The sequence below is a fragment of the Protopterus annectens genome, chromosome 7.part0 (genome assembly GCF_019279795.1).
Source record: "Protopterus annectens isolate FY-2018-M chromosome 7.part0, PAN1.0, whole genome shotgun sequence".
Taxonomy (NCBI): Eukaryota; Metazoa; Chordata; order Ceratodontiformes; family Protopteridae; genus Protopterus; species Protopterus annectens.
Window position 1 is genome coordinate 959,490,097 of NC_056739.1, and position 22,435 is coordinate 959,512,531.

Genomic DNA, 22,435 nt, shown 5'->3' on the forward strand with positions numbered 1-22,435 from the left:
GCTGCTTCAACTTCTGAGCTATGAACTATCCTGACCTACTAAGAAAAACTGGTAATACTAAAACACAAACTCCAAAGACCTCCATTTCCATTGCAACAGAAACAAGACGTCTTGGAGCAATAGGTCCTCCCACAAAAAATCCACTACCTATGGAACAAGCGCCTCTTGCATATCAGACAATGTAACACATTGGCTTCCTTTGAGTTCTGCATTAACAATCAGATTGGTTCCTACAAATCTGCTCCTGTGTTAAGCAGTTATGGCCCTCATGTAGTGGAATTGCATGTACACCCACTAACCTCTCTGGGTTGCATGGCTATGCTCTGTATGATTGCCAGGCTGCCTACCTAGTAAAAACATGTTAACTTAATATTTGTTATATAAATACACAAACAGACTGTCCAGGTTTAGTTGTAAAAGAAACAAAAATGTTAATGAAATCCTGTTATATTGCAACAGAATTATTGTTTTAAAAAAGAGTTTGTTGGTAGGAAACTACAGTCATGGCTTCGGTTATATTTTGCTAATTGTTTGGGTAATGTATGAAGACATCCAGGTAAAACATAATAGCATTCATTACATGGCTACTTATGCCCACTGCTTTACTGAAGCAGTTACTGTACAGGTAAAAGTATCTATAATGATAAATTTACCTCATTGATCATTAAAAGAGTGATTTTACATTTTCTCTTAAGTGCTAGGTTGCCTCTAATCAAAGTGTTGATATGTCTGTTATTTTTTTACGTATTTTAGGTAATTTATTTATCTGTTTAACAGATGAATAAATTAAGCTTGTCCATCTATGAACCATTTCAGCAATGGCATGAGCCACAAGGACAAATGTAAGTGTAACTAACATATGAAATGTATAGAAAACATAAAAAATGTTTTGGGAATGTGGGAAGAAACTGGAGTATTTGGAGAAAATCCACACAGACATGGGAAAACGTGCAAACTCCACCAAGGCAGTGAATGAGGGTTAGGTCTGATCCTTTAGGTATGAATGTATGATTGCAGTTTGCATTATTAAAGATGTCTAGAAAAGTGCCGTTAGTCCTAGTATAAGGAAAACAGAAATATGAATTTGATTCATAGAAGTACAGTAGAGAGTCGATTATCCGAACTAATTGGGACCTAGGAAAGTTTGGATAATTAAACTGTTCGGAAAATTGAACATATAATTAAACCAGATTAAAAACTTCTAAAATCATGTTTTTTCTGCATGCAGGAATGCACTTTTCAACCATTCAGTGATTTCAGTGGGCAATAAAGAATATTTTTCACATACAAGTTGGCTACAAACTCAAAAAACATGCTCAAGCGAATATGTGTAATGTTTACATATTCAGACTTTATGATTTTTCCTACCCAAAACTTTGGAAGGCTGGTTGGGATAATTGACATTTCTGATAATCAATGTTCGGATAATCAACTATCTACTGTATTAGCTGCCCTGCTCAGCTACCAGTTTAAATTACTTAAGCCTACCTCTTCACACATATCATGCAGTCTGTGAAATGGTTCCACATATATTCCCTATAAATGTCGTTTTCTGTATCATGGAATATTTTTATGACTTTCAGTATGCTGTCTTGGCCAGGAGGCCAGGGTTAGGCATTTATACTCCTTTTCATAAAGTCTCCTTTCCTGTCTGGCAGCAAAACGCACTTTAGTATGATTTCTTATTATAGATTATTGTTTCTTGAACTGTGAAGTGATAGCTGTCGCCAATGTATGATTATTTTCCTTGGGTGCACAGATTCTGAGCACAATGTAATTTTGTGTGCTGTTTATGCCCATTTTAAGGGGGCCTGTCTGAACTGTTTTACATGTAATTTTCAGAAGTGGAAATAATAGTGTAGGGGAAGGTCATGCTCCAGCAAGGCATTCGTTCGTAACTCTCCACTGCCCAGTTTTTCGCAGAATGTTCAAATCTTTGCTTTATATTTTTGGTCCATTCCTCAGTGAGGATTGAAGCCATTAAATAATGACAGTCATTTGAGTTTCCGATGTGATATCCTTCAGAAAATGCATGCTAAAACAAGTCATTTTGTTTTAGCAGCTTTCTAAGTTTACAAGAGCAATATTTTACATTTGCCCTTATTTTAGGCCTTTGTCCCCCCCCATTATTTTGGCTTTGTCCATATTTATTGTACTAAGAGGCTGAGAGGTATGCATGTGTTCATTTTTTGTAACAGGCTCCCTACAGAAATGCTGGGACTGAAAAGGTGAAAACTGAATAGCCAACATTGCTATTCTCCATAAAACTAGCCCTAATGTGGGTGACTAGCCTGCCCCCCGCAAACTTATATACCCACCTCTGAGGTTGCTGTTCTTTGCCATTTCTCAAGCTTAGTAAATGTAATTTGGATTTTTGTCAATTCTTTCCCACATTGAGACTCGCTCATGCAGATCCCAATATTTCAAATGGTTATCTTTGTAAACATTACACTTTTCCTTCATATTTCATACCACGTTGTCCTGCTGGTCAACAGGCCTTGTGGCCTCACTTATGTCTGGACATTACTATTATTTTCATCGTTGGCATCATTCATAATTGGTCTACATATTTATTTATTTGATTGATTGATTGATTGATTGTATGGTTTAACAGGTAAAATATATTTTACAGATATGTTCTTTTCTGCACACCCTAAATAGCTCATGTTTTATCAATGCTTTCTTTACAGTCACTGACTTTTCTCTCTTGAATGTGCAATCCTACCTCATTAGATAATATAAGACTTTGGTGAATAATTGTAAAATGTCATACTGACGTACAGTGAACATTTACATAAAAAAATAGAACATGTTAAAAACAGTTCCATAAAGTGTTAAACCCATTAATTGACAGTACATGAACCAGACACAGAGTTGTTTACTGTCACTTAGATTACAGTATTCAAGTAGAGCTTTACCTGACCAATCTCTGTTATTCATCACTGTTGTGATTATACATAGCTCAACGTTTAACCAGGCTTACAATGCAGCTGAGGGACACTTCTGTAAAGGCTTCAGAATGATAAATTGGCTTGTTTTTCTTATTCTGAACTATGTAGCTTTGTGCTGGTGAGTGGCTTTCTTATACATTGTTATAAATAGTAATGAAGGAAACATGGTAATTAAGGGCATTTATGCTACTGCCAGTTGCAATTTGGGAGCTTCAGAAAACGCTTAAGTTCAGTGATCATCCAGAGTAATTGATTTCTACAAACTGTAAGAAAACATGGAAAGGCACTTGTTCTGTAATGATAGTAGCAGACTGTAAAACATGATGAAAACAAAGTTGGAATTGAGTTAGACTTTATAAAACCTCATTTCAAAATCCTTAAGTTTGAAAGCTCATTAAATTCACCCTTGGCTGAGAAAGTTTTGAAAATAAGAACTAGCAGAGGCTGAGGCCTTTCAGCTCCCCACGAATATGTTATTAGACAGTGGTCTGTAATTACTGGGTAAGTTAATCACTCTGTTAGGGTTGTTATTGACAACAGTGCCTTAAAAGGGAGTGTTTGCCCAGTTTTATTGTTTTTTTATTTTTTATTGTTTTACTTTGCTTGTTAACCAGGTAAATGAGCTGGTCCAATGACCATTTTCAGCCACTACTTGAGCCTAATAAGCAGGAATACAAACATTTCAGTTGAACACAATCAGTATGCACTTGTTTAAGTATCCATTCAGTTTGAATAATGTTCTACAGTTTGAGTAAAATAAGCTTAGTGAGGTCAAATTGAAGATAACACATCTGTTTAGCAAACACCACCTTACAGGGGTGGAGGTAATCCTATTAACATAAGAATGAGTACAAAATGAGTGACCACATTATCGTGCAATTGTATAGTTTGAGTTGTATAACTGTCTAAAAAGGAAGTATGATGTCTGACCTGTAGTGCTGGTTAACGTTTCGTACTTAGATCAGACCTTGCAGTTCTGTACTTTTACAGTTACGTACATCATTTTAAATTTACTGATGGTCAGTATAGAGTCTGGGATGACTATTCCTTACTGGGAATGCTCGCATTTCTGGTGGGTGCAACAAGTTGCATCAGCTGTTGATCAGTAAAATAACTCTACAACAAGAAATCAATATGTGCAAAAAGATTAGAATGTGTTTTACCTGTCAGCTATTGCCTTTGGGAGACCATTTTTAGGGCAGGGCAGTGGTGTAATGGTTAGCATTGTCATCTCAAAGCAAGAGGCTCTCCAGTTCGATTCCTGGCTGGAATGCCTTATGTGCGGAGTCTGCACGTCCTTCCTCTGTTCGCATGGGTTTCCTCTCACATTCCAAGACATGCCTTTCTCCCTGGGCCTCTGCTGAAAATGGGCTTTGTCCCAGTTGGACTTCCCAGGTAAGCAAATGTTAAGTAAATAAATTAAAATTTTAAAGGTAAGTGATAGGTTAGCAAGTGTTGAAGCAGATGCGAAAGGAGAATGTAGCATATTGTAAAATGATTTACTAAAGAGACATGGAGGAGCTCTCAGACTATGTAGCCCAGGCGGGTATGACACTAGCCCTGAGCAGCATCCTACCATCACCCAGAATTATACCACAGTATAAGCAGAAAGTGATTGCTTTCAACAATTGGCTAAGTTTCTGGTGTCATTCTAAGGGGATCCAGTATCTGTCTGCCTGGGATGACATGACTGGCAGACCTCGATGCTTTGCCAGAGATGGTCTGCATCTGTCTCCCCTGGGCTTCCAGATACTGGCCAAGGCTCTTGTCAACCCTATAGTGCCTTTTTTAGGCAGTGTTCCAAAGACCAAATTACCACCGTAATAGTTACAAACAAATGCAATCTGAGGGTCATGCTGCTCAACGCTAGAAGTCTAAATCTCAAAAATTCACTTGCTCGAAGCACTCCTTAAAATAGAGAACATCGACATTTGTGCTGTAACAGAGACTGGTTCAAGACAGGCTATAACTCTTTCCACACCTTTTGGCCCCAGAACTTGGACTGAAGCTCCAAAGGCGGTGGTGTTTCCATATTCATAAAGGATGCGCATACCTTCAGACTCGTAGCCCAACATAATGCATCAGAGATACTTCAAGTGCAGCTAACATTGGGTAAGACAGCGATTCAGGTCATAGCCTGTTATAGGTCCCCAACCATGTCCCAAGACTCACACTCCACGTTCCTAAGCACCCTGGAGAATATTAGGGTTCAACCTAACACTCTCATACTAGGCGACTTCAACTACCCCTCCATTAACTAGGAAAACTACTCATGTACTAATACACTTGCCCAACGTTTCCTTGAGTTCATTAATTCCAATGCCCTGGACCAGCTCTTTCTTACCCCCACTAGAGGTAGCAATATCCTTGACCTGGTCATTACTAACATGGGCGACCATTGCTCTAGACCGATAGTCAGCTTCTCCCTGGTTAGATCCGACCAAAAACTAATCACCTTGGAAATCCACCGCCCCCACACAAAGGTAACCACCATGAAAAACGTCTCCAGAGCTAACTTTGGGCTCCTAAAAACAGAGGTGGCTAACTTCACAGCATCCATGCAAATGGAGAATAGTTGCATGACCACTGAATCATACACCAATTGCACTGTACGAACATGTACACAAATGCATAGATCTCGCCATACCCAATCGAACCAAGATGCTCTCCTCCAAAAAAAGGAAGCCAATCTGGTGGTCCCCTGTCATAAACAAACTCTACAACAGAAGGAGGAAACTGATGTGGAATAAGGTGAAGTTCCAAGACTGGAAAAACTCCCTTATCAGCCTCAACAAAAAGTTGAAATCCCTCATCAAATCCTCTAAAGTTAGCTATGAAAACAAAATTGCAGCAGATAGTAAAGATAACAACAAGGCCTTCTATAGTTATGTAAGGAATCTCCATGGCAATACCCAGAGTTGCTTTGAGCTACTGCACAATGGTACCTCCTATACCGAGCCAACAAATATTGCCAATATACTGGCTGACAGATTCAGTGCCAGCTTTACCCCTCTCACCCCCCCAGAGGACCAATCCCATTACCAGTAGATTGCCAGGCACCCAGTACTACTGCTGCACAGGTTAAAACAGCACTGTCCAAGGCCAAGAATACAGCTTCTATGGGACCTGACAATATCCCTGGCTGTGTTCTACATGAACTACAGAGTGAACTGGCACCTCACCCGTGTGCCCTGTTCAATCACAGCCTCACCTCAGGCTTTGTCCCTACTGAATGGCACACTGTTACAGTCATCTCTCTTAACAAAGGAGGAGCAACTACAAACTCTGAGATCTATCGCCCCATTAGCCTGACGAGTCTGATATGCAAAGCTATGGAATGCATCATCATGGACCTAATAAACAAGGATATAGGGGATCTCCAAACTCTGGATCCCACACAGTTTGGTTTTGTGAAGGGTAGATCATGCCTGATCAACTTGGTCGACTTCTTTGAGTCAGTTACCAGAGCTGTGGATGAAGGCAAGGTGGTTCATACAGCCTAACTTGATCTGGCCAAGGCCTTTGATACCATTGCCCACTAAGCTAGGCATCAACCCCTATATCACTAGGTGGGTTGCAAACTGGCTCACGGATAGAACCCACAGTGTGAAATTAGCTGACTCCAACTCAGACTGCTGACTAGTCACGAGTAGAGTCCCACAGGGTTCAGTCCTGGGTCCTCTCCTGTTTGGTATCTACTTCTATGAAATCCAGGCCAACACGAAGGGACTCTGGCTGACAAAGTTTACAGACATTTTCAAGTTGGGAGCTATTATTAACTCCCCAAGTGATGTTGACATCCTACAGAATGGCCTCATTGAGACCAACGACTAGTGTCAGAACCATGGCCTTAAGCTCAATGCCAAAAAATGTGTTGTCATCCCCTTTGGAGAAAAAACAGGATGTTCTTCGTGTTTCACTGTTGCAGTCATTACATTTGAGTAATCCTGCTGGCAGGTTGCCCTCAGCCGGCCTGAATTCCAAAGTCTTGGGTCCTGCATTGGCCGCTGTCACCCCTTCCCTGACATCAGGTCGTCAGGGGTGTAAAAGAAGCAGCCAATGCCATTTTCTTCAGTCTTTCTTGCCGTGTGGTGCCCGAAGCAGAAGCAGTTTGCAAGTGCCAGTCGGCCGACTCCTGAGATTTTCGTGTTCGAGTTTCAGATCCGAAGTCTTCAATAAAGCTAAGTACCCCATTGGGGAAACTTTTTTCTTGTTCCAGACCGATGTCAGAAAAAGGTAATAATTGTATTTCTTGTGGGAAGCAAATACCTCATAAGGATTTTCATTCTTACTGTATTCCTTGCCTAGGCCCTGATCACAACATTTCTGGTTGTCGGTTTTGTGCTAGATTTAACCAACACACTATTAAGCATCGGTATGATTTTGCTTTAAACTATTTTGGATGCCAGTTTAATTATCCAGAGATGTCATTGGATAGCTGTCCGTCTACCGGAGTTCATAAAAAATACAAAGAAAAGGAAAGAGATAGACAACCGAGGCCAAAAACCGATGACGGAGCTTCTCCTAAGCCAGTCGCTGGTTTGCCGGTCCTCAGTGAGGCGCTTTCACAGCCCCTGACGCCCGCTACTTTAGAGTCACAGGCCGCTACCGACTCCCATGTGGAGTCGGCCATGCCACTGGAAACTCAAGGTATTGGAGCCTCGGATATTATCCCTTCAGATGGGTCCGGAGCCGCTGAGCAGGCACCAGCTTCTGAGGGTGTATTCAGACCTAAACATCTTTACATCAAACCAACTTCAGCTTCAAAGGCAAAGACTAAAGCACCTTCCAAAGCAAAGAAACAAACTCAAGAGCCACATGGTCAGGCCTCTATGCCCAAAAAACAAATGCTCAAAATGGCCAAAGACTTGATTACCTTGATCAGGGGTTCCCATCCCCCTCCTGATAAGAGGCCTAGGCAAGAGACTGACTATGAATCTTCAGATCAGGTTTCCATTTCTTCTGATTCCTTTTCTGATCAGGAATATTATTTTCCCCCCTATGAGGATTCTGATGCTGAAGAATCTATACCTTCAGCTTCTCCTCCAGAGGACTATTCTTTTGGGGAAACCTTACATACCATGAGGGAGCATTTCCACTGGGAGAGCCAAGATTTTTCAGAATCTAAAAAGAGGCTCAGGGATTTCCTTTTACTACCTCAATACAAGCCACTAGCCATCACACCTGTGTTAGACATTGCAGATGATGTGTTTTCGGAGTCTAGTCTTACCCCTGACTCCTTACCTCCAGCTCCTGTTAAGCCTGACAGATACTACAGGTTCCTGACTCTCATAAATTCCTTTTTAGAAACCCTGCTGCAGACCCAGAAACTATTTCTCAGCGTCCCAAAGGAGTTAAGGCTTCTGCTGCAAAAACCCTACCCCCTCTGACAGAGATTCTAGGGCACTGGATAGATGGGGAAAAAAGGTTTACACATCTGCTACCTTGGCTATAAGGGCCTTAAACTGTTAGTTTCATATGCTCAAATATCAGCAACATGTCTTGGCATTGCTTAAACAGAAAATGTTAAACTCTGAATGTGCAGAAAACAAGGAAATGCAGGATTTATTGCATGCAGCTGAACAAGTTGGAAAGCATACTTTGCAATGTGGTTTTTATTCTTTAGAGGCCTCCTGCAGGGCCACAGTTACAGGTTCTGTAATTAGGAGGCATGCTTGGTTAAAGGAACAAAATCTGCCTGATCATGTTAAAGTTAAATTATTAGATGCACCTTTACAGCATGATTCTTTGTTTAGTGGTAAGGCAGAAGAGGTGTTAAAGAAAATGGAGGACAAAGCTAAATCTATGCAAATGGTTAAAGATTTTTTACAAGTACAGCCACCTAGGTTTAGTAGACACTGGCCAACAAAGAACTGGTCCTTTCCTGTGTCAGACAGACCTCAAAGGGGCAGATCCAGATGCCCTAGAGGCAAACCCCAGGCGCAAGGTTCTTACCGCTCAAAGCAATGAGGGGCTTCTACCTCCAAAGTTGGAGAAGACAAATCAAAACCATACAGGAAACAGTCTCAATGACTTCCCCCTGCTTGCACCAAGCACTTATCACCTGGCAGCACCCTTAGGGGGAAAATTAGCACTTTTTTCTCAAAATTGGCACATTATAACCCAGGACAAGTGGGTCCTAAATATCGTGTCACAAGGCTACAAGTTCCATTTCCATACCCTGCCAAAGGCAAACAGCTGGCCAGATCTGCCAAAAAATCAATGGGCAGAGGCACAAAAAACAAGTCTCATTCCTCATGGATATGGGGGCCATTCAACAAGTACCAGAGCAAGAGCAGGGACAAGGATTTTACTCAAGACTGTTCTTGGTACCCAGAAAGGACAAGGCCTGGAGGCCAATACTGGACCTATCTATTTTGAACACATTTCTGGATATACCAAAATTTAAGATGTTGACTTTGCAGCAGCTTCTGCCCATGCTGGGCAAGAATGCTTGGCTTGTGACCTTAGACCTAAAAGAGGCATACCTGCATGTCCCAATCAGACAAATATGCAGAAGATACCCCAGATTCAAGGCTGGCTCGATGCATTACCAATTCTCTGCACTGCCCTTTGGCTTATCTACTGTGCCCAGGGTCTTTACAAAGTGCCTGGCACCAGTAATTGCATTCTGCAGACAAAGAGGAATACAAATATATCCTTACTTGGATGACTGCCTAATTCAAGCAAAGAACAAGGACATTCTTCTACAGCATCTGGCATTTGTGAAAAGACTACTAACATGCCTAGGGTACACAATCAACAAAAATAAATAAAAACTAGTACCCTCACAAGAGGTAATATTCCTGGGTGCAAGCTTAAATACAACTGCCCAGATGGCTTATCTCATGCCAGACAAACAAAGGCAACTGACTACCTATTTCAAAATGTTGGCAACAAAGGCCCAGTTATCTGCAAGAAAAATTCTGCAGGCTTTGGGCTTCATGGCATCCTGCATCCTACTAATTCCATATGCAAGACTGCATATGAGGAAACTTCAATGGTACCTAAAAAGTGTTTGGTCTCAACATTGCCACAGCCTGGAAACTATGATTACTCTCATTCCCTGCCTGCAACAGGAGTTTTGATGGTGGGCAAAGGCTTGTCACCAAAACAAGGGACAGCCATTCACATTATCCCCAGCCAGGCAGACACTAACAACGGATGCATCAGATTATGCCTGGGGGGCCCACATGGCAGGAAGATGCATTCAGGGCACATGGACCTCAAACCAAATGCATCTACATATCAATCAAAAAGAGATGCTAGCAGTTCAAAATGTCCTGACAGCCTTCAAGGACCTACTTCATCCAGGACAACTACTGATAAAGACAGACAACACCACGGTCATGTGGTATATAAACAAACAGGGGGGCACACATTCTTACCCCCTTTGCAGACTAGCCATGACTTTGTGGGACACAGCATTGACTTACCAAGTGCATCTGCAGGCACAATTCCTGCCAGGAAGGAAAAATACTCTGGCAGACGAACTAAGCAGAAACCTCATGGATCCCCACAAGTGGCACCTGGATCCACAAGTCTTCAGCATGATAACAAGGAAATGGAGATGCCCAGACATAGATCTATTTGTCTCCCCTCACAACTACCAACTAAAAAGATTCTGCACAAGGATTTATCACAGACAAGCATGGAAAGTGGATGCCCTATCAGTATATGCTTTTCCCCCTCTGCCTCTCCTCCCCAAGGTACTCCTAAAGGTCAAACAGGAGAAGCCAAAGATGATACTGATTTTCCCAGACTGGCCCCGCCAGTACTGGTATCCAGTATTAAGGAGCTTATCTTAATGCCCAGCTTGGACCTTACCTCAAATACCTCATCTACTGTCCCAGCAAAACAGTCAGATCCTGCACAGCCAACTCAGAACTTTAATCCTGACAGCATGGTGAATAATGTAGTCATACAAAACACACCTCTCAGTAAAGCTGTGATGGATGTCATTTTGGAAGCCAGTAGGCCTAGTACTAGAAAATCTTATGCTGGAAAATGGAAGAGATTCTGTGCTTGGAACCAGGCACAAGGAACTGATACAGCTGTGACAAATATTCCTCAGATTTTGCAATGCTTAACTGAAGTGCTGGACAAAGGCCTATATTTTTCATCTATTAAAATTTATGCCTCTGTCATTTCGGGTCATTACAATGTAGAGCCACCAATCTTTTCTCATCTTTATTAAAGCAGTACCTCAGAGGAGCCAAAAATATAAGACCTCCAAGGAGATCACCAATGCCTGCATGGGACCTCAATTATGTCTTGGAAAAACTCACCCTGCCTCCTTTTGAGCCAGCTGCTACTGCTGATATAACGTTTTTATCTTGGAAAACAAGTCTGCTCCTAGCAATAACTTCTGCAAGACGAGTTTCAGAGCTACAGGCACTCATGGCTGTGGAACCTTTTATCATTTTTTTATCCAGACAAGTTCTCTCTGAGGACAAACCCAACATTTATGCCTAAGGTGGTGTCCAGTGTGGCTCTCAACCAAACTATTCACCTGCCAACCTTTTATCCAAATCCACAGAACAAGGGGGAGAGAATCCTGCATTCTTTGGATGTACACAGACAGCTTAGATTCTACTTGACAGAACCAAAGTTTTCAGAAAAACAGAGCAATTACTAGTGGCATATACTGCAGAATCACAAGGAAAGGCTATCTCAAAGCAGACTATTTCAAAGTGGATAGCCCACTGCATTCATTTCTGCTATTTACAACATGGCAAGCCAGTACCTAAGGGCATTAGGCCACACTCAGCCAGAGCGGCAGCCACTTCAGCAGCCTTTCTCAGGGGAGTACCTACCAAGGACATTTTAGAGGCTGCTACTTGGAGTTCAGTGCACACCTTTACAAAGCACTATCATCTGCCATTCTACTCTAAATCCAGGGCAGGCTTTGCCACTGCAGTTCTGCAGGGCCTCATAGCCGCTCCTAATGCTGTTTAGCTCCAGCCTCCCAACCATAGCTTTGGGACTCTACCCAAATGTAATGACTGCAACAGTGAAACACGAAGAACATAGTACAGTTGTGTACACTTACCATAAATGTAGATGTTTGAGTGTATTCACTGTTGCAGTCCAGGTTACCCACCCGCCATCCCCCTTTTCTTCTGATGGAACCTATCTTTCCTTCTCTGATTTATACAACCTATGTGGTGTATTTGCTTGTAGATGAAGGTAAATTTTATATTGGTGTATGTAATTATACATATCTAAATTTTGGCAACCCTTTTGGGGGGCACCTGACATCTGGGGCAAGAAAAACGAAAGAAAATGGCATCGGCTGCTTCTTTTATACCCCTGATGACCTGACGTCAGGGAAGAGGCGACAGCGGCTGATGCAGGACCCAAGACTTTGGAATTCAAGCCGGCTGAGGGCAACCTGTCAGCAGGATTACCCAAGTGTAATGACTGCAACAGTGAATACACTCGAACATCTACATTTATGGTAAGTGTACACAACTGTACTTTCCCATGAATTACCACATTGATGGTAGTCCACTGAACACAGAAGGCGTTATAAGAGATCTGAGAACACAGATTGACAGGAACCTCTCTTTTGTCCACCACATTGCCACTGTGGTCAGAAAGTCCTTCTGTGTGGCACATCTCATTACTAAGGGTTTTGCATCCAGGAAAAAAGAGGTCATTGTATTTTTCTACTCTTCCGTCTTTAGGCCAGTCATCGAGTACAATGCCCCATTTGGCATGTCCTTCACTAAACACCTGCAACAACTGGAGGGGCTGCAAAAGTACCTCACAAAGAGGATCCTAGGCCTTAAATACTTGTCCTATATGAACAGACTCAAAAACTCCAACTATTCTCTGTCTCATATTGCTTATTTAGCGGCAATCTCTGCTTAACTTACAAAGCTATGTCTGACCCAGCTCTGTTAGAAATGCTACAGCTAAAGAAATCCCAATCCCTGCGCACCACATGCTCCAGAGACCTCAACTTCATTACCACAATCAACAGAATGTACTGGAGGGACAGGTTCATAACCCAGAGACTGCTCATGCTATGGAATAGACTACCCATACATGTCAAGCAGAGCACCTCGCTGACCCTCTTCAAGAGGAATCTTGATGAGTTGATGGGAAATAGAAAATTCACCCTGAGGATAACTCCAGTGGCTGTACTTGACAGAGGCACTGGGACCTAAGGTCGGGTGGCACAAAGCCAGAGTAATCCTATGGCTAGGCTTGTAAAGGACCCAGGGCCATTAGCCTAGTACACATCTATGAACCTATGAAATGTCTTTCAAGATTGTGGATAGACACTTGCCAGATGTACACAAACTGAGCAATTATTGCCTTTTTATGACTAGGTTCACAGATTCTTTTGTAATACAAGTCCTTCCTTATTATCACTCACCAGGCCTATCATATCTCTCATGAACACTTAGATTCTCAGTAGTTAAGATCAGAGGATGTGGTCTGAGTCTTGTTTTAGAGAAACTGTAAAAACAGAGTGATGACACTAATCCATAAATCAAAAGCATGCAATTTGTTGTAAAAATATCCAATATTAAGCTGTGCAGTGTGATGACTTCAGTTTGGGGAATGGAAGAAATAGAGTGAACACTAGACTGCACAGTTGGATTGTGTGAGAATGTGAGGATACGGTTTAACCGATGTGTTAGATTAGGAATATACTGCATATGTACTTGTGTATAGCATGCAGATATATATGTGCATTTATATAGACAGTCCTTATTTCAAACAGTAGGGCCTGTTTGGAAGGAAAAGACAGTAATGAAAGCAGTTTTGTATTTTATGCTCTTTCTGTCACATTCTGTTTGTTGTTAAAAATGAATAGATGCGTGTTGACAGTTTGGTGGAAATTCTTGTTGAACAGAAGAGATAAAAAGAGGATTTAAATGCTTATTTGAAGAAGTTTAGAGGAACAGATCATGATTTATGGCTTAAATCCTTTAATAATGAGCATCAAAGAGAAGCCAAGTTAGTAATTTCCAGTTAAGAGGGAGCTGTCTTTAAAATTAGCTGAGAGTGGTGATGTAAGCAGTGAATGGTGAGCTCCTGGGTAATGCACAGCTGGATATAGTAGTCTGAAACAATTCTTTCAGAGTATGTAATTCTTTAATAGGTAAACATACAAGTAGCTAAGCCACTTAGCTTTGTCATAAAGGGTCTGATGAATCAGGCAGGCGTCTGATTAACTGAAGTTTATTTATACTGTGTGTCGCTCTGTGTTTAGTCATGAATTCTCTTCCTCTAACGCATCTTTGTTGCAAAGTTTATACTGAATTTGTGTACGCGTGGCTCCGAGCAGATCTAAAGCAAACAATTAGTATGGAGAACTATTAATGTAGCATTTCAAAGATTTGTTTCTAGTAAAACAAGGTATATTTATTTATTGCCTACCGAATATAATATTCATTGTGTCACCATTGCATTTACTTCATACTACTTTTTCACAAGCTATTATGCTTTCCTTGCATCCTAAGTCCTTCCCCAAGAATGCCGTTTTAAGTAATAGCATTTTTGCATAATACATGTGGCAGGAAATGGCATGACTTTTCAGATTAACAGTTGTAGTGATTTCTTGACTGCTGGATTATACCATTCCCACACTCTATGCATATACGCATACACACACACACACACACACATATATATATATATATATATATATATATATATATATATATAGGATCCATTGGTTTGGTCGACTTCTGTTAATCGATCACATTTGGTTGACTATACAGATAGTTGACAAGTGTGCAAGATTAACAGTCCCTGGGTAGGGGGGTATTCCCTTTCCTCGGGGATTGTGCGAGTTGGTATATATAGTTATCAATGGGTGTGGCAGGATCAGCCCACCACATGGAGGGATATTATGTTTTTTGTTTTTTTTTTTGTTAAGTAATATTTGCATGTGCAGAGAAGCAAACTAAGAGCATGCTTACTAGGAGGGAATCATCTCTGACACACATCTGTCTCCCCAGCATGTTTTGTTCATGTCACAGAACAAGTGTAGATCCTTGGATCAGGTAATCCTCATGCAGTGTGTCTTATGAATGTGCAACAGTTCCATCAGTGCTGGATTTGAGGCTGCCTTAGGTTAGGCATAGATCACCCCTTAATAGCTGGTAGGAGACAGTGTAAAGGGATAGTGTTTTTAGGCGATCTGCATAGAAAAGGTTTACACTCTGTATTATTATTATTATTATTATTATTTTATTTTTGTAAGGAACCTCTGAGGCTGCTAGAGTATAGTGGGACTATAATATCTTTGTATCTGGATGCCATGGCTTTGTATAGTGAGACTATAACTTCCTTGTATCTGGATGCCATGCCTTTACTTATAAGCTGTGTCACATAGAAGGACTTTCTCACCACTGTGGACACATGGTTGTCAGAGTTCAGGCTACTATTTATCTGTGTACCTAGATCTCTCATGTCTGGGTCTGCTCATAGGGGTGTTCTATTAATGTTAAATTGTTAGAGAAGGAATGGCTGGTTAAGCTGGCATAGCAGCATGAAAGGGCAGACGTGACCATATTTCAGAGTTAATAATGGGCAATTTGTGGTGCAATATGCAGTGTATTTGTTCTGTGAGAGAGTGGTTGATAAAATGAATGCTTTGCTAGAAAGTGTGCTGGATTATAAAAGTACCAATCATTTGAAAAGATCATAAGTGCAAGAGTGGGTATGGCAGAAGGGAGTTTGTGATGTCTGCTTAAGACAACCTGAAGTACAGTAGTGTCTTTGTAGTTTACTGGACTTTTTCCCTTCTCTGTTCAGCTCCATTTTAAGGCATGTTGGTTTCGGAAGTGCTCTTGAATGTGTAATCTTGTGAGTAGCCAACATACATTTCATAAAATCTTCCTTATGGCTTACACAATGTGCTACAGTTTGAATAGGACTCTCTTTTCCTGCAATTTACTGTCTGGGAAATGGGGGCCAGGAGGTCACATGAGGTCGCTGAGATTCTTGGATCAAAATAATCCAACACTATATTGCATTGCTAGACATACAAGTTGCAACTGCATATATAAATAACTGTTACATATACAAAATGGTAATATTTCTGATTTAATTTTCGAAAATGTGAAAAAATACAATATTTTTAGTTCAGACATTGGCTGCAGATAGCTTTCATACATATTTTGACAGAGGATGCATGAGATGTTTTAAAGCCAGGTAGTCATCTTTATGGATATATTCCAAAGACTGAAAAGTAGATGACTGTTTGTCACCCGTGCAAATTGCTAAGTGGATATGGATCAGGGGCATGGTGTGCCTCAACTTTTTGAATGAGAAAAATGTGATCCAGAAGTTGTCGACACCAGAGTGTGCAGTCACAAAACTGCAGCTACAGCCCACATCATTCAACCTTGCAAAATGACAAACCCTTTGAAGGTGTTTTTTTGTCAGGGAAGCTGCAGCACACCACACAGTCTTGCTATTGCCATACATTTCTGATCATATTATAGGTTATTGATAGGTGGGTGTAGGACAGTGGGGGTTGCTGTATGAAAATCAAGTGAATAAGTGAGTATACAATAGTGAGAGTGCTGAGGGTAGATGCTATTAACATGTGGTGCAAAGCAGTGAGGATGCCATTTGTAGATCACATTACTAAGTGGATTTAGAAAGTAAAGGTACTGTATGTAGATCATATTAATAAGTGGGTATACAGTGGTGAGGGTGCTGAAGGTAGCTACCCTTAATGTGTGGGTGTAGAGCAGTGGGAATGCCATGTGTATCACATTAGTAAGTGGATTTAGAACAGTGGGAGTTGCTGTATATGTAGATTACATTGATAACTGTGTATACAGCAATGAGAATACTGAGGGTAGATCCCATTAATATGTGGGTGTAAAACAATGGGGTACAGTGTGTAAGTGGATGTAGAAAAGTGGGGGTTGCTGTATGTAGACCATGATAATTAATAGGTACGTGTAGAACAGTAAGGATGCCGTGTGTCAATCACATTAGTAAATGGATGTAGAACAATGAGGGTTGCTGTATGTAGATCACATTAATAACTGTGTATTATACATTTGTGAAAATGCTGAGTGTAGATCCCATTAATAACTGTATATATAACTGTGAAAATGCTGAGTGTAGATCCCATTAATATGTGGGTGTATAACAGTGGGGATGCCATGTGTATCCCATTAGTAAGTGGATATAGAACAGTGGGGGGTTGCTGTATGTAGATCACAATGCTAAGCGGGCATACAGTAGTGAAGATGATGAGTGTAGATCCCATTAATATGTGAGTGCAAAACAATGGAGGTGCTGTATGTAGGCCACACTAATACGTGTGTCCACAGTGATGAGAGCAACACGTATCACTACCATTAATATGCATGTTTAGAACACATTAAAAAGTGGATTTAGAACAGTGAAGGTGCTGTATGTATTCTTGAAGCCATGTTGCTCATTAAATAGGAATCCATAATTCTTAAATGGTTGTGACTTGAGAGATGCATGGCTTCTAACCTCTCACTGGATGACAGAATTGACATGAGCTGAAAGTATGAGCATCAGCTGTTCCAGACTAAGGTAGAAGAATTATAAGGGGAATATCTTCCAGAGGGACAGAATCTACCTTTGAATGATGAAAGGATTAAATATCTGCTTGCAAGGGGTAGCAGTAAAGCCAGCAGATAATGTAAGGGCCTTTGTTGTTGGGCATTTTCAATGTCACTCCCCCCAGCCAGGCTTGTGTAAATAAAAGATACTGGTCTGTACTAAATGTTGTGTCTTTCGGCTTTTCCCGGTTAGGGGTCGCCACAGTGGAACTCCGGTCCGCTAATGATTGGCAGTAGATTTTTACGTGCCGAGTTGCCAGCTCTGATGCACAACCTTCAACGATGGTATGCCCATTCACGCATGTCTCCACACAGAAGACGCTCTAGCTGAGAATCGAACAGGACAGGTCTGCACTGAATGCCTTTGTCAAATCAAGTAATAAGGATACCCAGTACCTTCTCTTATCAAGGTTTGTTAGAGTGTTTTCTTTTATTATTATAATGTTATTAGGTTGATGTTTCACCCTGAAACAACGTGCAGCATTTGATACTAAAGTATATTAAAAAGTACTTGAGATATGTTAAGGAAAGTCTTTACATAACACTTTGACTAATGGGCTGAGCAGAGATATTGACATGCACTTTCTCATTGAATTATCTTAATGGAAAAAGATCAGCACCATGCTTAAATAGGTGTAATGATCCACTGGTAAACTCATTTTATGTTAGAGGAAGTCCATCAGGAATGCATCAACATTACCTTTTACATCAAGGTCTGCATCATCATTATAAGAATTCATGTCACCTGGTTTGCATACAAGAAGTGCCATAAACCATTTGTTATAAGCGTATAGCATATACATTCTGAAATTTGTCTGTGGAAGCAATATGTCTTATAAGAAATGCACCTTTGTCTTTTGTTAATGACTTGAGTAGTTAAGGATTTTAACCAAACTGAAACTAATGTTAAGTGATTAAGTGTATAATTAATGCCCGGCCAGGGGTGTTATGAGGCTCAATGCTTATTTATTTTTTAAGTACTGTACTATATTTTATATATTTTTAATGTAAAATAGTTTCTCTGCCTAATATTTCAAACTTGTTGTCGTATATGTTAATGATGTTGGAGGAAACATTTTACATCAAACATATATAAAAATAATATAGTGCTTAAAAAATAATAATAAGTGAAACACAACAATTTTACATACAGCCCATTCTCTCTCCCATACACACATACACAGTCTCTTCTGCTTTTACACTCATACATACACACACACACACACACACACACACACACACACACACACACACACACACACACACATACACAGTCTCTTCTGCTTTCACACACATACATATACACACATAGTCTCCTCTGATTTCATACACACATTCACTCACACATGATTGGTCTCACCCTCTTTCTCAATATCTCACACAGTCTCCACTGCTTTCATACATGCATTCAGTCACGCAAGATCGCTCTTGCTCTTCAATCTCTCTCTCACACACACAGGCTCCTCTGCTTTACATGCATTCATTCACACAGGATCGCTCTCACTCTCTCGATCTGTCTCATACAAACAGTCTCGATTTGTCTCATACAGTCAGTCTCCACTGCTTTCATACATATACACACACACACACACACACACACACACACACACACACACACACACACACACACACACACAGTCTCCTCTGCTTTCATACACACATTCGCTCCCACAAAATTGGTCTCACCCTCTTTCTTAATCTCTCAGTTCACTGCTTTCATACATGCATTCAGTCACACAAGATCACTCTCTCTCTTTCTCTCTCTCACACACACACACACACACACACACACACACACACACACACACACACACACACACACACACCAGTCTCTCCCTTTTTTGTTTTACATTTTATGCTCGCTAAACAGCAGAAATGCTGCTTAGCGAGCCTAAATTAATGGCTGCCATCATACCTCTCAACCTCTTAGAGCAAGAAATCTGGACAAAACCATAAATAAAAGGGGGGACAAAAGACTAAAAATAAGAACACTTTTAAGTATTGCTCTTACAAACTTAGAAAATTGATAGAATAACAGATTTTGCATTAGCATGAATTTTATGAAGGATATAAAGCTTGAAACGCAAATGTCTGTCATTAATTTTCTGACTTCAACCCTCAATGATTTACCAACAATGTGCCAGGAAACCACAATTTTATGAGAAACAGGCCAAAAATATGAGGCAAAATTCTGGACATTCTGGGAAAATCTCTACAGTGTTGAGGTATGGCAGCCGTTAGTTTTTTTTTTTTTTTTTGCAGTCTGAGCTCCACAGCAGCTTGATATGCTGCTGTGAAGTGGGGGACTTGTTTGTCAGGAGGCATTACTTGTACATTAATACCCTGCTAGCTGGAGAACGTTCGTTCTTCAGTCAGGATGTTGATATACAGTTTGCCCATTCTCTAATCAAAATTATGAAATGAGATTATTTTCTTAAAATGCTCCTACTCCCATCCAACTTAATACTCCCTAAATCACTTCTTACTCTCTTAAACCTAAGTATGTAATTGCTGCCTCCTAGAGATTCATAGCTCAATTTACTTTTCAAATATCTACTTTAAATGTGATGCTAAGTTGCTACTCTTCAAAAAAAAAAAAAAAAAAAAAAATTGATTTACACTATCTGTCATTCTGTCACATTTCTATCACTGTTAAAATTTGTATTTTCTGTGTGAATGTTTGAAATGTTTATTGTGCAATTATATATTATGTACTAAATATTTTTCAACTGTATTTTTTTCTCTGGAGTTTTTCTCCCCAGGACTCCATTGAAAACAGGCCCCTTGGGGCCCAATGGACTATCCTGGTAAACAAACTGCAATAAATAAATAAATAAAATTACTAAGGAAGACCATATGAGGTATGTGAAATATACATTGTTTTGTCACTTCTATAAAGCCAAGCCTAAACCTTAAGTCCTAGCTGTAAATTATGATTTGTTATTATGTTCATGTTGGGAAAGATATTACCACATAGTTCATAAAAGCCTTTTGTGGGGGAGGGGAAACAGGTAACATACTCCACTAACTAAGTACAAGGTCAACATATTTTTAATAAGCTACAGTGCATTCCTTTGGTTTTCATTGGTATGTACTGGATAAAACACAGAAATGTCAGCAGTCTTGTCCAAAAACGAAACAAAATTAATCTCTCCAACCTGACTTGTTTTTTCGTTTGCTAATGTCCTGGAGGGATTGTAGGCCTCATTGTAAACCAGTCCCCTTCCTTCTTCCCTGGAACACTGTTATCCTTGAACTGGAAGAGCTGGATATGCCTTCCTATCCTTTGTTAAAAAGAAATGTATTTACAAACAGAGCTTAAAAGCTCCAACTTTAATTTAAAGCTTTGCCTATTTATGGAGGTTTACATTTTTGCCCTCTTTCATATCAGAAATATTTTAGTATTTGGCTTTGTTAATGGCAGAGCTGTTAGGATGATGATTTATTTTACTTCAGACAGCACAATGGCTTAAGTTCCTTTATACGTCTGCCAACAGTAGAGTGAACACTATTCAGGAATCTGATTACATGCCATATATAATAAAACTTTTTCTCTGTTTTACAGATGTCTTTAGTACAGCAGCCGGGAAAAGGTGCACCTTGTTTTAGATGTCGAGATATCTGCCCTGGCTTTGAGCCACATTCTTGGAGGTAATTTGTGCTTTCAAGCTTTTCATATTTTTCTAAGCATTTTTGTAATGCCTTTCTTAGCTGGTAAAGGCTAACATGATATTCTTTCAATACATCAAAACACATGTACTAGAAATGAAGCAACCAAGTAGGAAGGTTTACATAAAAAGAGTTGTTAGGTTCAGTCCTGACCAGTGGACACTGCCTGTGTGGAGTTTTGCATGTTTTCTGCATGTCTTTGTGTTTTTCCAAGTGAATCAGCTTCCTTCCACCTTCCAAAGACATGCTGGCTGAGTGGCTACACTAAATTGTTTATATATATGATGCATTTCCCTTGTCCTTGTGACCCGGATTGTGACAAAAAAAAAAGTTGAGGGACCATCTGACATAACTACTTAAGTGAGCTTTTATGTTATGTTATGTTGGAAGCTGAAGGCACCATCATCTCATAAAATATAGCCATTGTTGACTCAAGATTGTGTGAGGAAAAATATACAGGAAAGGAAAGCCTATGGAAAGGAATTTGCATAATTTAACAGAGTGGAGAAAGTGTGTGCAGAATCAGTAACGTGACAATAAAAAGTTGAAAGAAAAAGCACTAGGAGTTAAGACACTGGCCCCACCAAAAACAGTTATGTTGGACAAAAAGTGCCTCATTTTAATACATTTTCTGTTGTCTTGTTTTTCTGTTCCTTTGATAATGTTCTGTACAGTATGAGGTGGTGTAGATATATGACCAGGATAGGGTGCTTCACATCCAGGGCTGCGGAGAGAGAAACAGACTGACTGAGAGAGATCTGTAGAGACTAACTAAAAGAAGTTCTAGTAGTCTTCATCCAGGAAACATTTGCTAAATATTAACAGTTGAGTGCTTTCTTCCTGTGTAATAAACTGCAAACTTTTTCAGAAATGAAGGTCTTACACCTGTTATGTTACTTGCACAAAGTGAGTCATTCTGTTATGAATCGTAAATTTTTGGCTTGCCATCTTTTGCTAATATTTATTTATTTATTTATTTAACATTTGTTGACCGGGAAAGTCCGACTAGGTTCCACAGATCCTGTTTTCAGCGGAGGCCCGGGGAGAAATGCTCCAGAAACATGTCTAGGTAACATCTTCAGCTTAGCTAATGAAGTGATAAATGACCTTCATTTTTGAAAAAGTCCACAGTGTTATTAAGCTCAACTTCTAATACCTAATAAATATTTTCAGGACAAAGACTGCTAGAGTTTTTTTTTTTGGCTATTCATTTTATTTTCTCTCTTGTTGGGCCGT

At 40.2% G+C, this 22,435-nt stretch overlaps 1 protein-coding gene across 2 annotated transcripts in view; it reads left to right on the forward strand.

The window, feature by feature from the left end:
- LMCD1 (LIM and cysteine rich domains 1) overlaps window positions 1–22,435 on the forward strand; it is a 385,448-nt gene that overhangs the window by 74,864 nt on the left and 288,149 nt on the right. For both annotated transcript variants that reach the window (XM_044077518.1, XM_044077519.1), the window contains exon 2: window positions 21,096–21,181. In XM_044077518.1, coding sequence (XP_043933453.1) covers window positions 21,096–21,181 — 86 coding nt within the window. The remainder of the gene's footprint in view (window positions 1–21,095; window positions 21,182–22,435) is intronic.